The 16,887-nt window shown below is 39.7% G+C and overlaps 1 protein-coding gene across 2 annotated transcripts in view; it reads right to left on the reverse strand.

Moving 5' to 3' along the window:
- Positions 1–11,757: 11,757 nt before the first annotated feature.
- The window catches only part of wfdc1 (WAP four-disulfide core domain 1), a 39,926-nt gene continuing 34,796 nt past the window's right edge, over positions 11,758–16,887 (reverse strand). For both annotated transcript variants that reach the window (XM_052028342.1, XM_052028343.1), the window contains exon 7: positions 11,758–15,214. In XM_052028342.1, the coding sequence (XP_051884302.1) occupies positions 15,156–15,214 (59 nt within the window). In that variant the 3' untranslated portion in view covers positions 11,758–15,155. The remainder of the gene's footprint in view (positions 15,215–16,887) is intronic.

Consider the following 16,887-nt stretch of genomic DNA (forward strand, 5'->3'; position numbering starts at 1 on the left):
TTAGCACTTCTGTTGTCTCGTCCCCTACCTGCCACCCTTCCTCTGCACCTTGAAGCCCGTTTATCTCTGACCTATCCCAGTCATTGATCCAGAACACCGTGTCTCTTGGAGTGCGCTGCCCGAGTGTTCCCGCACTTTCTCCTTTCAAGTTAGATATTCATCATCTGCAAACATTTTAAATTTATAGTGAGCAAACGTTTTCAAGCTTTAAAGAAACTGAGAGAGAAGCGTGGAAGATATTTTTGGTTGATGTAACTTTGTTTTAGCCTTAGTTACACTAACCTGTTAAAGCAGGTCTGCAAGTCTAAATAGGCAGCTGGAAGTTGTAACATGCCTTACCCATTAATCACCCCAGTGTTGGCTCCTGATCCAGTTATACCTCAGTTTGGGGTACAGTAGCAAATCAGACTGGAAGTCCAGAGGCAGGCTGCTCATGATTGTTGGTCAAATTCTGGTAAGGCACATAGAGTAAATGGCAAGGACCTTAGGAATGTTGATGTACAAAGAGACCTCTAGTTGCAAATCCATAGCCTGCTGAAAGTGGCGATACACGTGGATAAAGTAGTGAAGAAGGCATTTATGTGGTATGATTACTTTCATAGAGCAAGTCATTGAGTAGGAGAGTTGGAATGCCATGTTGCAGCTATACAAAAGCTCAGTTAGATCGCACTTGGGAGTATTGTGCAACAGTTCTGGTCAACACACTACAGGAAGGAAGTACACCAGGATGTTGCCTGGAATGAAGTGCTGTAGTTGTAAGGAGAGATAAGATAGGCCAGGGCTATTCTCACTGGAATGTGGGAGGCTGAGGGGGGACCATACAGAGGTTTATAAAATTATGGTGGGAGTAGATAGTGTAGATAGTAGGGCAGGGGAGTCTAGATCTAGAGGGCACAGCTTTAAGGGGAGAGATTTAAAGGAGATCTGGGGGGTAAGCTTTTACACAGAGGGGGTGTTTATTCTGGAATGGGTTGTCAGTGGTGGTGGTAGAGGCAGATACAATTAAGCATTTAAAAAGCATTTGGACAGGTACTTGGATAGGAAAGGTACAGAGGGATACTCACCTAATTAGCTCGATAAGCATCCTGGTCAGCATGAATAAGGTGGACTGATTCGATGATTCTAATAAAATTCGAAAAGGCTTGCATTGAAGCAAGATCATATTATTATCTGCTGACTGGACAGTGATGTCCCATTGTGCCCAGTAATATCAGAAGCCTTTGTAGACACACTGTAAACTTGAGATCACCTGTGTGCTTTCTAACATGCGTTGGCACAAGTTTAACCAATGCATTGATTTTTTTGTAATTTTCATCATTGTGTTCAAATCCTTCAGTGGTTCGTCCCTCATTGTCTCTGCAATGAACTTTATCCCTACAACCCTTGAAATGTCTGTGTTCCTCAAATTCAGGAATCTTAAGCCTCCCTGCTTTTAAACTATCCACCACTGGTAGACATATTTTCAGTTGCCAAGACACAAACTGCACTACCCTCCTTAGACCACTCTGTCTTTCTTTCCTCTTAAACTCATCTCACATTCCCTAATGTCTCCTTATATGGCGTGTCATATTTTGTTTGATAACAATTTTGTGAAAAGCCTTAGCATCATTAGCACATTTCACTATATAGTAAGTGTAATATAAAGTGTATTATTGCTGTTGCGTGTACTTCAAAGGTATGCAATTTGGACATGGCCAATGAAAAGAGGCTAAGTAGCCTGAGCAGCCTTCCTCATAGAGCATCTCAGATTATTTAGTAGCTATATTTATCTGGCCCAAGAAAATGGCTCAGCAACGCCTGCCATACGTCTGTACCAAACCTTCACTCCAGTTCTCCACTGATGCCCATAAGGATCCCTGCATAGAGGGATTTCTATGCAGACTCCCGTCTAAAATGAAGGGGAAGGATACATGCCAAAACTAATAGCATGGAAATTTAACTTTGTGTTAGAGTGACACAAAGTTTTGTTGATTTTTTTTTGTCAGAGATTTGTCTGGGAGAACTTGAGATATAGATAAAATTAATTAGATTTTCTGGGATGAAAACAAAAATGCTGAAAACACTCAGCAGATCAGACAGCATCTTTGGAAAGAGAAACAGAGATTCTGGTCTATAAATGTTCATCAGAACTGGATGATGGATCTTCGACTGAAAACATTATTTCTGTTTCTCTTTCCAATGATGTTGCCTGATCTGCTGAGTGCTTCCAGCAATTCCTGTTTTTGTTTCAGATTTCCAGCATCTGCAGTTTTTTGATTTTCACAGATTGCCTGGGACTATGTTAAGGGTTAGACAGAATTTATAGAATCATAGAAATCATCAAATATTTGCAATCAAAAGCAGCCCATCTGTGTTGGTCAATAAAAGAGCTTCCCAACCTAATTCCATCTTTCAGCACTTGGTCCATAGCCCTCTCAATCACAACTCTTCAACTAGACATGGAAGTACTATTTAAATGTAATGACGGTTTCTGCTTCTAACACTTTCATACAGTGAGTTCCATATCCCATCCATTCTTTGGGTGAAACAGATTTTGCTCGTCTTCCCTCTAATCCTTCTTCCAATTATTTTAAGTCTTTGACCCCTCTGCTAAGGTCAATAGGTCATCCTATTTGCTTTTTTCCAGTCCCCACATAATTTTATGCACTTCAGTTAAGTCTTCCTTCAGCCTCCTCTGTTCCAGAGAACTCTAGATTATCCTTTATACTCTTGCAAGTGTTAACCACGTGATGTCTGACATAACCTTCCCTTTTTTTTGCCTGATGCTGACTTCTGTGCACCATGTCGTTCACGATATATGTACATCTCCTCCACCCTATTTCATCTAATCCTAATATCATATCATTTTATTCGCTCACACGCTTCTCCACCTTCTCATCTGCCTCAAACCGTTGAACTGGTGGAGATGGAAAGATGCAGAGAGGGGATCACAAGAGCAACTGTATTAGAGTTTGATTAAAGGTTGTAAGCAAAGAAACTCTACTATCTCTGTTCATGAGTCATCCTGATTTACAGGAAGTAAGAGGTATATTGTTTCACAATTGACACTTGTTTCTGATTCTATGATTTCACTCTGTAGGACGTTACGAAGGTGAAAGTGGCTGAGGACTGGAAGGAGTTGAAATCAAGAAAGAGAATTTTACTACTGAGGCATGGCCAGACTGGGTGCCAGTGAAGGGCAATAGGTAACAGAGACTCAGTGGAAGATAGGATATAGGCAGCAGAGTTTTGTATAAACTTATATCTATGTGGAAGGTGAAAAATGAAAGGCCATGGGTGGAACTTTCAGCAGCTGTCAAGCCAGGTGGAGAATGCTAACGAAATGGAATCAGGTGGACTAGGTGGTGGAACTGATAAGTCAGAAAGAACGTAAAAATCATGCAATATGGTAACCATACCTCCACAGTATTGTAATGAATGGCATCAAAAGCACATAATACTGATAAGAAAGAACAATTACTAAAAATGGAGAGGGAGGGGAAACTAGTTCTGCCATTTCGTAGGAACGAATGTACATAGGTACTTTGAAGTTTTGAACTTAATGATATTATGGGAGCTTGTTCATATTTCGTAAATTCGGTGTCCATAACTCATGGACATCCTGTACATGGTTAGAGGATCTGATTAAGTTCGAATTAGACAGCAATGCTGTGAAAGGACAGCTTCAGGTTTGGACAGCCGCCAGGTGAGTCTGTAATTCGAGAATGAGGGTTGTGGTGGGAATTGGAAAAAGTATGTTCACGTCAGCACCAAGCTCCTGCTGTTGGATGTAAAGCAGAAAATATATTTTGATGGCATTGCCACATTTTCCACATTTGTAGTTAATGAATGAGCTGTACTTTTGAAACATGGGAACAATGCATTGTGTAAGGTTGAACAGTTCATATAGTGTCTGTGCATATGTTGTTCTCAGATGGTACCTCTGTTCCACTTCCTCCTCCCCTCAGGTAGATAACAAGTTAATCCGGTTTGCAGTGAAATGAACAACACTGCATTTCTCAACCAGGTACTTAACTGGAAATGTTAACTCTGTTTATCGCTCCACAATTGCTGCCTGATCTGCTGTGTGTTGTCAGCAATTTCCACTTTTATTTCAGATTTTCAACATCTGCAGTTAATCTTTGATTTTCCACACTGCAGATAATCCTTGTGCATTCTTGCTTACAAAGAATTACCTTGTGTTCTTTGTTCCTAATTGGTCAGACTTTATGTCCAATGTCCCGTACTGGGTGAGCAGAAATTTCCTCCAACTAAATACTGGGAAGACTGAAGTCACTGTCTTCAGTCACAAACTGTTCCATGGCCCCTGATCTCGCCCCTCTCTTGGCTGCTCCCTGAAGCTGAACCAGACTGTTAACAAACTTGATGTCATGCTTGACACCGATTTGGGTTTTGGACTACACTCCTGTAATATCACAGGACTTACCTTATTTCTAACACTGTAATGTAATTTGATTCTGACTGCTCCCAGCTCATGTACTGCTGGAAAACACATTCATGCCTTTGCTACCTCTAGGCTTGATCAGTGTAGCACATCCCTGGCCAGCCTTCCATGTTTTATTGTCTGCAAACTGGAGGTCCTCTGGAACTCTGCTTCCCATGCTCGTGCCTGCACCGAATCCTGTTTATCTATTGCCCCATGCTTTCTGACCTGAGCATGCTCACATGTGAACAGAACCTCAATTCCAAAATTCTCATCCTTGCTTTCAAATAATTCCACAGCCTCATCTCTCCCCAGCTCTGCAATCATCTCCCATGGCTACTCATTCTAGCTTCTTGCTCATCCCAAATTTCATTGCTCTGCAACTGGTGTCTGTGCCATCAATGGGCAAGACCCTTGGCTCTGGAGTTCCTTCCCAAAACCATTCTGCCTTTTTACCTGTTTTTCATATAAAAATTATTGCTTTGACCAAATTTTTGGCCATCTTCCCTCATCTTGATTGTTTGATAATTCTCTTCTTTGAGATGGTTTAGCTGCACTAGAGGAGCTATATTAATTGAGTCATTGCTAATGTACCAGCAGGAACATGGAATCCAGTGAAAGGAATTTCTTCTCTTACATTTCAGAGGTATGAATCTTCTCACCAGCTGTGACTAACTGTACCGGCCATTTCCCATGGTCACAGACTTAATGAGTTATACACAATAAAAGGATAGTTTCTTACAGTTAATAGAATTCCAACAGCACAGAAGGAGGCTATTTGGCCCATTAAGTCTGTTCCAACTTTCGTAAAAAGCAACCTTATCCAATTTCCTAGCTCTATTCCCAGAACAAAAATTGTTTTGTTCAATTTGCTATCCAATTTCTTTTTTGAAGGTCACATTGAATCTGCTTATGCTACGTTTTCAGGCAGTGTGTTCCAGGCTTAGATCTTTTTCCTCAGGTCACCTTTGGTTCTGTCCGGTCCAGGTAAACAAATAAAGTACAAGGACCAATATGAGGTAGAATCATGATGAGAGATCAAGAGTTCATCTTTAGCATATAACAGGTCCGTCCAAGATTCTTGTAACAGCAGGATAGATGCTGTCCTTGAGCCTAGTCTCATGTGTCCTCAAGCTTTTGTACCTCCCGCCTGATGGGAGGGGAAAGAACAGAGAAAGACCAGGGTGGGAGAGGTCTTTGATTATGTTGGCTGCTTTCCTGAGGCAGCAAGAAGTGTAAACAGCGTCTTACAAAAATACATTTTAAATGTCAAAGAAAAAGATATACAAATAGGCATCTCTGAAAAAGCAGGGATATAGGAACGTGGTCCACAAACAGAGCTAGGCAACTATATCTTCTGATATTTAAACAACAGGAACAAAAATAAAAAGGGAAAAGCACACATCAAGATAACAGAAACAGAACATGGAAAAATACAGCACAGTACAGGCCCTTTGGCCCACGATGTTGTGCCAACGTTTTATCTTACTTTAAGGTCTATCTAACCTTTCCCTCCCACATAGCCCTCCATTTTTCTATCATTCATACACTTATCTAAAAGTCTCTTAAATGTCCCTCATGTATCTGCCCTCACAACCTCTGCTGACAGCGTGTTCCATGCACCCACCACTCTCTATGGGGAAAAAACTTACCTCTGACATCCCCCTTATACCTTCCTCCAGTCACAAAATTATGCCCCCTTGTGTTAGCCATTTTTGCCCTGGGAAAAAGTCTCTGACTGTCCACTTGATCTATGCCTCTTATCATCTTGTACACCTCTATCAAGTCACCTCCCATCTTTCCTCGCTCCAAAGAGAAAAGCCCTAGCTCGCTCAACCTATCCTCATAAGACATGCTCTCCAATCCAGGCAACATCCTGGTAAATCTCTTCTGCACCCTCTCTAAAGCTTCTGCATCTCTCCTATAATGAGGTGACCAGAATTGAAGACAATACTCCAATTGTGGTCTAACCAGAGTTTTATAGAGCTGCAACATTACCTTGCAGCTCTTGAAATCAATACCCTGACTAATGAAGGCCAACACACCATACGCCTTCTTAACAACCCTATCAAACTGCGTGGCAACCTTGAGGGATCTATGGACGTGGACCCCAAGATCCTTCTGTTCCTCCACACTGCTAAGAGTCCTGCCATTAAGCTGATAAAAGCCATTTTGGGAAAAGGCTCAGAAGTCAGTGATGTTTTTGTGTGGAAATGAGTTGTTCACAGTAGTAATTCCTGGCAGAAGGTTGTGCAAGATTTCAGAGGGAATTTACTGCAGAGTGCTTATGAAAGGATCAACATTGTGCTCTGCTGAAATACTAAGTAAACGTAGATGTAAAAGTACTTATTAACCTGGAGATCAGCAGATGGCTGATATGTTCATATTAATTCAATGCTAGGTATGGATCCAGAAAATATGATTGCCAGAGAAACTATTAGAGTTTGATTAAAGACTGTAAACATAGAAAATCTACTGTCTCTGTTCATGAGTCATCCTGATTTAATGGAAGTAAGAGGTATGTTGTTTGGCAACTTTCACAATTGACACTTGTTTCTGATTCTATGACTTCACTCTCCATTTTAATGAAGTATTCTATCATATTATGGCAGCTGTCCCTTATGGATCATGTACAAGGAGATTGTTAATTATTCCTTTCTCATCGCAAAATACCCACTCTATCATAGCTTTTTCTCTGAAAACCTGATGAAGGGTCTGCGACCCAAAATGTTGACTATGTTTCTCTTTCCACAGATGCAGGCTAAATTGCTGAGTATTTCAGCATTTTCTGTTATTGTTTTAGCTTGTTCTCTGGTTAGTTCATCAATGAATTGGTCTAAAAAAGTAAATTACGCACTCCAGAATTTCTTCCTCCACAATATTATTAGAAATTTGGCTTGACCAATGAACTTGTAGACTAAAAACACCCATGATAATAATTGTGCTATGATTGCTTGTGTCTCCAATTTCCTGTTTAATTCTATATCACCATCCCTGTTGGGGGGCTTATTGATGACATCAGCCACATTTTCTGCTCCTTCGTGTTTCTTAGTTCCACCCATGCAGATTCCATATCATGATTTTCTGAGCTAATGCCCTTCCGCATCATCACATTGATTTCTTCCCTTATTAACAACACTTCCTTTCCTTTTTGCCTGTTTATACTAAATATTGAATATCCCTGTGGATGTTCAATTCCCATCCCTGCAACCATATCTCTATGAGAAAAGTCAAAAGCTTATCAATCTTTTCCCTGTCAGGATACAGTAAATTAAGAGCAAAACTGCACTTGTTCCTACAAGCTGTAACATACAAGTCATTCACTGAATTGCCAATATTGTCAGATGGAAGAGTGCAGATGCTTAAGAGGTGATTATGTGCAGTATAATGTTAGGTTCTTACTTTGGCAGAAATCATTCAAGTCTTTGTTTTCCTACAGGATATCGTGTACCCTGCAGAAAGTAGTCTAGCTTGTGCAAATTGTCTCTGATAGTTCTCTCAAGGAGGTTATTTCCTTTGAGGATGTACTGGCTCATGTAGTCACCTTTCATTGGGATTAATGGAGCTGATGGATGGTGACTCACACATTATAAGTGAGCAGAAACAAATGGGGAAGACAGGGTCCACAGTGGAGAGTCCCCAGGATGCTCCAAGCTCTGATTGCTGGACACTGATATTGGACATCCACTCCTTCTTAGTTGGGTTGAGAGTGACTTAACATCGAACATAGAACACAGTGGAGCACAGGAACAAGACCTTTGGCCCATGATGTTGTGCTGAACTAATTAAACTTTCTTCCACTCCTGTCCCGAGGTGATATGGCTAATGGACAGAACATTTCTGCTTGTATATTAACTGCAAAAATATTACTCTTTTGTGCCACTTTCCTGTTTCAGCATTCCAGTTGTTGGGTGGGAAGTAATTTCCTTAGATGTTTGATAATGAAGGCGTGAGGTAACCTTCAGCAAAGCTGGGAGGTTGGAAGGGGGTGGTGGTGGGGGGGGTGGGGGGTGGGGGGAGGTCGGGTTGAAGGCTGTGATAAAGGCAACAATGAGGTTATTCTGAGCAGCATGTGGCCTGCTGGCATTGCAATAACCGCATCACCAAGCCCTCCTTCATTACCTGGCAAGCCCTCTGGGACCTCCTATCGTTCTGCAAGACATTATATATAAATATGCATTTTAAGAACTCATGTGCCATAGAATCACACAGTACAGAAACAGACCATTTTGCCCTCCAAATCAGTGCTGACTGTCAAACATCCATCTACACTAATTCTCCACTGATCCCATTTTATTCTCCCCATATTGCCATCAACTCCCTCCAGATTCTACCACTCATCTACACACTAGGGGCAATTTACAATGGCCAATTAATTTACCAACTTGCACGTCATTGGAATGTAGGAAGAAACCGGAGGATCTGGAGGAAATCCACGTGGTTATATGGAGCATGTGCAAATTCCACACAGACAGCACCTGAAATTCCACACAGATTGCACCTGGGTCCCTGAAGCTGTAAGGCAGCAGTTCCATGAGCTGTGCCACTGTGTTGCCCCATGTTCTAGTGACCTAATAGGTGCCTAACCTGGTGGAGGAATGCCACGTTGGATAAATACAGAACAGAAGATATTCCCTGCCCACACTTGAAGCAGGAGTTAAGAATCCTATCTGATGCATCACAGCTTGGTATGGCAACTGCTCTGCCCGTGACTGCCGGCAACTGCTCTGCCCATGACTGCCAGAAACTGCAGAGAGTTGTGGACACACCTCGGCACATCACGGAAACCAGCCTCCCCTCCATGGACTCTGACTACACTTCTTGCTACCTTGGTAAAGCAGCCAACATAATCAAAGAGCCCACCAACCCCGGACATTCTCTCTTCTCCCCCCTCCCATTGGGCAGAAGATACAAAAGCCTGAAAGCATGCACCACCAGGCTCAAGGACAGCTTCCATCTCTATGTTATAGGACTAGTACCATAAGATGGACTCTTGACCTCACAATCTACCTCGCTATGACCTTGCACTTTACTGTATACCTGCTCTGCACTTTCTCTGTAACTGTAACACTTTATTCTGCACTCTGTTATTATTTACCTTGTACTACCTCAATGCATTGTGTAATGAATTGATCTGTATGAATAGTATGTGAAACAAGTTTTTCACTGTGCAAGTGACAATAATAAACCAACTTACTCTTTTCCTGGGCAAATACAAGGCATCACACCCAGGCATAGATGCTGGGCCATAATTTAATTATTACATGATGGACATTTGAATGCCTAACAAGCAATGAAATCTATTACACCAAAGTATGAAAATGCTCAGAAAGCTCATAGTCATGTTAAAGCAATTAATACAAGAATGCCATCTGTACCTTGCAGGAACACAGCAAAATTTCCCCCATTTTCGTCATGATATGAAATCAACAAGATATAATGGTTTTCAAAATAGTTTGATAAATGACCCTGCTGCCTTGTTTAGGGAGAGAAAATATTGCCTTTTCATTATGGCCAAGTAAATAGCAACTAATAGTAAAAATGATCCTTACACCATGGCACCTCATTACCGACACCAACTGCCTTAAGCCTATGTTTACTGTTAACTATGGTTTCCAGATTTAAACTGTAAATAGCTGCTTAAATATCAAATTTCATTTATTACATGTATTTTATTAAGACAGCATGATATTGCCTCAGCAATGTAGGATAGAAGAGGTATGGGTTGCCTATTCAAGCAGATTGAAGCTGCAACCATATTCCTTTCAACAGTATCAACCTCATTACAGTTCCAATGCAGAAACACCATCAGAACCAGTATGACTTAATTTGTATTTTTTTTGTTTGGTTTGTCAACTAGAAGTTAAACTGATGCCTGGCTACTGGATAGTATAGCCAGTGGTGAAGGCCAGGGCAGCTGAGGACAGTTCCCAGCAACTCAAGGGGATCGAAGCATGGTGGTGTGTGGGGGTCAGAGAACATTAGTGAAGGAGAGGTGTTGAGACCACAGAGAGGTGTTGAGACCACATAGAGGTGTGAAGATCACAGGGAGGAAACTGATTGCACATATTATGTGAAGGTAGTGGGAAAAAAAGTTGATGTCAGCAGATTTGATTGAGTGCCCAAGGAACTACTCCTGTTCCATCCTACATACTGGATCTGGCTAGTCACCTCCCTTTAGCTGTTGGTCTTGGGGAATATGGCTCATAGCTGTTAAATTTAGATGGTCATTAAAACATACAGATGGGGCCTCATTTAAGTATTGGATTCTTAGTATTTGGGGCCCCCAAAACTATCCCAGTTAAAGCAGAAGTTGATGGGTTTGAGATGGGCTGGATCGAGTTTCATGAAGTATTAACTCTGTCTTCTTCCCCTCAAAACTGAGGTTGAAAAAAGAAGTCCCACTCTCACTGCCTGCCCCCCCCCACACACACACACCCCCCCCCCCCATTATCTGCATATCCTAACCTCCTACCTCCTTGTCACAGGCAAATCAGTCAGATGCTACATTATTGACAAAAATCTGATGTCACATTTTTGAACAAGCAGAAATTAAATTATGGCTAGTCAAGTTGCATTATTTTAGACAATGTTTAATTCAGAATCTTTACTTTGTTGTCATTGGTACAAAGTGAAACAATAAAAGATATTTGTACATTTACACAAAGTTTTAGAACCATTAACACTGTGTATTTAGCACCTGGTAAAATGCCTGAGATACTGATCATCAGGCAAATATTGACATAGATTTGTTCAATCACTAGATGAAGAGCGGAGATATCTTGACAGTTGTTAGTAAAATGAATGGAAACAGGAAGACATAATGATAATTGCACAACTGGTGTGACCACATACTGTAGGTCATGAGTAACAAAGTCAAGTCTTACACGGAAATATAAATATCAAACAATTCAATTTACAACATTTAACCCTGTGTGTTACAATTTAAAAATAATCCTTACTGCAATAATAATGATAAAGGTGGAAGTTAAGAATAGGATGAATAATATTGCAATGATTATGCATGTAAAATTGAAAGGCATATATATGTCAGATTCATTACACAGCAACAACATAATATAATAGGAAATTTTCCAATGCATTACTTGTCAAAGCAATAATTGTTTGCAGAGTACTACTTCCTTTAATTAATGTTTTATAGTATAGGAGAGGGAAGTTTGTGGCCAAAATATACTAGGTTATAAGATAGGTTCTTTGAGGAAGAAACTCATCTTTGGTCACCAGTACTGAATGTGCTCAGGAATATTCTACTTACCCCCCACACCCACCCACCCCCCCCCCCCCCCGGAAAATTCAGTTTCATTTGTGTTTGAAATAAAACCATTATGAATTCAATCACATTTTGATTCTAATCCCTCCCCCAACAATTACCAGATATAATGATTTCCAAATTTCTCAACTGATCCTTCTGAACAGGACAACCTTTAAGGGGCTAGTGGGACCTCTTACTTTGGAGAGAAATTATGATTGGAATATTCAAAAGTAATGAAGGAAATTGATTATATTCACATGGACGGATATTTGGCCATTAGGTACGTCTATTGGACAAAAGCATTATTTGCGAAAGCATGGAACCAGGCAAGATATAAGTGATGGCTGTTGACGTCCACAACAAGTCATCTTCATGTTCAGTTACTGCAAATTCACTGCAAGTATTAAAAAGTGGGCTTGATTTTTTTTTAATGTAAATATCCCTGTATTTGGAGAAGTAGGTTATTTGAAATTAATGCCAGTGCTCACTGCGAGCTTGTTTATTTGTCTTTAGGATTTGGGGTGAGTGGTGTGGGAGTTGGTTGGAGGGAGGTGTAGGGTAATGTACAGTATGTTGCAACACAGTTCTCTGCAGCTCTCGGAGATATTGAAGGTTAAAGTGGTGAATGTGTCACCTTGTTATGGAAAAAACAATCACAGGTATGTAGAGCTGTGATAATTTAAAAGTTCACAATTAAGAAGGTTTTTAAAGAAATACTGTGTCACTAAGAAAATTATGAATTTCACTTCCATTGACTTTACTGGAATGAATTTTGGAGGTACTGTACAATATGCTAACATACATTTCACACTGCTGACCAGGGCTGAATTTCTGGGCAGTAGATTTTTCTCCAATTGCTAACATTACTGGAAGTGTTAACATTAACCTAAAGGGAATCATTAATAAAGGAAGTTATACCTCAATGTGGCAACATTTGAGAAATGGCTCATACAGTAAAATTCTTGGCAGCTAGCTTATTATTGGTCTACATTTACTTTTACTAATTTAATAAGCATAACAGAAGGTTCATGAACATTGATACTCGTACTAAGCAAAGTGGTACAATATTATATCCCATATGTTTCTGCTACACAACAATCATTGCAATTCATAATGAAGTGTCCAGACGTGAAAGATGAAAAACAACATGAATGGAAATCTTTTCCAATCCTGCTGTATTATGAGAGTTAAAGTCATTTCACTTTTGATATGAATTAAATAAAAAAATTAGCAATAGTCCCACTGTAACTGAGGACAAACAAACTGACCAAAGGATAATGATAGACAACTATCAGTTCAGTTGGGTCACCTTCTTTGGTTGAGATGCACTACATACACTACAGTACATTGACCCTTGTTACTGAATAACTTGCTCTTAAACTATGCTAATATATCTAGTTAGAGTTTCAGGTTCATAATAAATAACATGACATTTATAAGTCCCCAGTACCCTCTTCCCTCCATGTAACTATGGTGGAATTCAATATGAAATTACAATCAATTGCAAAAGAGAAATATAATCCCAAGCAAGTTCAACTTTTCAGCCAAGAAACAATTGCTGCTTTGTTATTGGATATCAAGCATGCTTGCAACAAGACTTTATTTAAATTCAATGAATTAAACATTTATGTAAATTATGAAATGTGTATTATTTGAAAGAATGTTGGAAGTACAGGCGACCCCCGCGTTATGGCGGGAGGGGTGGGATTGTGTTCCTTAAAAAAATGGTCCATATCACAATTTGCCATAATGCGAAATCGCATTATCTGCACGTGAATCAAGACACACGAGTTGAAAGAAAATACATTTATTGTTGATTTATTTACATTTTCATAAATTCCGTGAGAGCAAATTTTATTCTGTATCTCAAATACTTGGGTAGTGATTTGTGAATTCTGAGAGAGAAACTCCTGTTACCCAAACGGCCTTAAATGCAGCAGTCGCCTGTATTGCATTCCAAACATGCAAGTTGTAATAAGAGGAATAAACTAAAAGGCATTTAAAAAAATGAGGCAATAGCCTCATATTGGAGTTTAAATGAAAAATACTGAATATGTATTTAACATAATCAGTACTTTAAAAGATATGTAGATTAGCTTATTGGATGTATTATAGATACAGTTACTTTTTTTCTTTATACATTCTAATTTGACACTATGCTTTGGCAGTACATTGTTTTGTTGATGGTACAAAGTTATATAAGTACAGTACTATATAAAATCTAAGTTTTCATTTTGTTATACTTCCTCCATTATGTATTTCAATATCAAGAAAAAAGCTACAGACTTTATGTTTTTTCTTTTACCGGCTGGTGACTTCTATTCTGCAAAAGGACCTATTGTCATTTGGTTTGCATTAAGTTTGGCATGGCTGCTGATAATAACACAAGGCCTGATCAACTATCAGTTTCAAAAATCTGTGCAATTTCATGCTAAAATAATTGTTATAATATGGATAAACTCTTTGGACCAGAAGCTGCTGGAGTGGGGAGTCCCAGAATGAGTTTTGTTGTTACCTGACTCGTTAGCTCCTATTGTTTTTCACTGTCAATTGCCAGAAGTACGTAGTAATGATGTAGCAAAATTAACTAGCCAAATGGTAAATGATAAGATGAAGTCTCTTTCTTTAGCCAGTGAAATTTAATGACTTGAATGGCTATCCAAGTTCTACCATGGCAGCTTGAACATCAGCAAATTGAAACGAAGATTATCATCACAGAAAATGTGCAGTTCTGAGGTTTCTCCCTATGGAACATACATATCAATACACCTGCCTTCTGTCCAAAAGTGCATACTTTTTTAATTAATGAAATTTGAAAATCAGAGAGGCTGCTGCCTTCATTATGAAATTCGCACACTAATTACTTGCAAATTTGCAGACCCACATGCTTCAAGGGTTTGACATTGGAGTGGTGGGGATTTCCAAATCCTGGAGCCCGAACATTCACTCAGCATTGATTTAATTGCCTCATTCCTCAACAAATCAATCTAATCTGATAAAGCGATGAACTAGGGTGCAAGTTTGCATGGGATGTACAGAACAATTATTAGTTAATTAGTAACTGTTTTCATACTCCTTACTGATTTCTCAGTTGAAGCCTATTGCAAACATAAAATACCCCATTAACAGGTGTTGCATCATTAAAGGCAACTTATTTCATTTTCACAGGAAGGTTAAAGGCAAAGTGTCCAGCAGTTGCTGGTGGTTAGCAACTTGTGGTTTGTCTCCTTCTTGCCACAAAATGATGTTTATTTCATGCACTTGAAACTTTAACTTGTTATTACCATGCCAGCAAATTTGGGGACTTCATTCAATGATAAGTAGTCAATATGTGATTTATGTGACTTAAGCATTAATAATGATCTAGGTTACCTGTAAATTTACAACATTTGAAATTGCTATGTTCCTGTTCACATTGCGCCTTTGAATGGCTCTTGCTGTACCATCACACCAGCAACTTTAGCCCAGATGTTTATGATGGTGTTTTTTGTAGCCAACAGCATTATTGGAGTTAGTCCCTGCAAAATATGAACAGCCATGTTAAAAATGAACTGATTTAAATCATGTTTGCCAGTTGTTTATACTAAAAGATAAATCTGAGCGTTAATAGTTCCTCCCAAATTAGCGGACCCATGAATCTTAGTGGGTGGAGGTGGTAGTCAGATGGAAGAATGGGGATTGAGGGTGATGTGGAGAGTTAGGGGGATGGGCAGTGGGGTGAGGAGCTAGGGTGGGAGGTGTTCATTGATGGTAGGCGATGAGCACGGATGGCATTGGCCGTGGTGGGAGGTGTGAATGGGATCCGAAATCTCTAAAATCTGATAAGCAGAGCCTAGTTGCTCATTTAAATGAACATTATAATGTTAAATATTAAAATGTTGGTAAAGAAGTGAATGGACTTATTTTGGGGAAAATTCTTTGGCAAGGAGAGTTTTGCTTATAATTTATCCTGGGTTACTGCTGGTTTAAATGTTTTAATATCAGAGTCATGTAGAATGAACAATACTGATCTCACTACTTGGGAGTAGAAATTATGTTACTACCCCAGCTCAGAGATGATAATAGTATAATGTAGGGAGGGGACAGGTTGTGAAAAAGGGTCGGTCAAAGTGTCAGCTAAGAAGCATGTATGTGACAATCCTTCACATATTGAATCTTTGTGTTTGCCATTGAAAAGCAGTGGAATCACTGTCCTCTTTTGACAGAACTGCCCAGTTATATTCTTTAATGGTAAAACAGTGATACAAAAGCAAAAATAAAACAGGGATGATGGAAATAAGAGAAGCAAATGCTGAGGATATTGAGCAGATCATGCAGCATCTGCTGAGAGAGAAACATGTGTTAATGTTTCAAGCTGATTGACAATTCATCAGAACCAGACATAGAGAGACAAGAGATAAGACTTTCTCTAAGTGGGGAGGAGAGAACAAATGAGTACATTTGTGAATGTTTGAAAGGCAGGAAGATTAAATGACAAGAGTGGCAAAAAGAAGTAGAACAATGGATAATGTACTTAGTCTCAGCCAATTAAATGGCCTGTTTCCACGTGGACCACTATAGCGCTGACTCTGTGCTTTCTATATCTCAAGATTGACGATGAGCATGAGAGGGCAACGTACTGTTAGTGTAGACAACTGAAAGGATAGCTGGAGTTAATGCATATCGATAACACAGTGATCATTGTGCAAGATTCTTAAGCTGTTTGCATTGTTTCTGGGAGGGGATCACCAGTTGGAACCAGATGTCAGTTATCAATGAAACTTCAGTGCGGGAACAGGCAGATCTGGCAATGTGTTGCTGTGCTTATTATGAAAGTTGGGCCACAAGTTACAACTTAGAAGGTCTGGCAATGTAATTTGAGTATATTAGGCCTTCATCCACAAAAAGAGTACCACATCTCTTTGACTAAATAAACTTTGTTAGTCAGTATAACAGTGTTGGCCAAGGTAACTGCTCCCACTTCTACGTTAGAAATGGCAAGTGGCTGCATGGTTCTGTTCTGTGACTTTGTCCTTGCCTGGGTGTTGAAAGAATGCATGAGCCCTGCTGCAGTGCTTAAGGCCTAAGTAATTAGTGGAGGAGCTGGAGGGTGTATTGGACACAGAGTAATATTATGATTCAATTTGATTTCCCTTTTTGTATATTTAACTAGGGGCACTTTTGTTGGCTTTTTTGTCATTTCATTTGATGA

The sequence above is a fragment of the Pristis pectinata genome, chromosome 13 (genome assembly GCF_009764475.1).
Source record: "Pristis pectinata isolate sPriPec2 chromosome 13, sPriPec2.1.pri, whole genome shotgun sequence".
In the NCBI taxonomy this organism is placed as follows: domain Eukaryota; kingdom Metazoa; phylum Chordata; class Chondrichthyes; order Rhinopristiformes; family Pristidae; genus Pristis; species Pristis pectinata.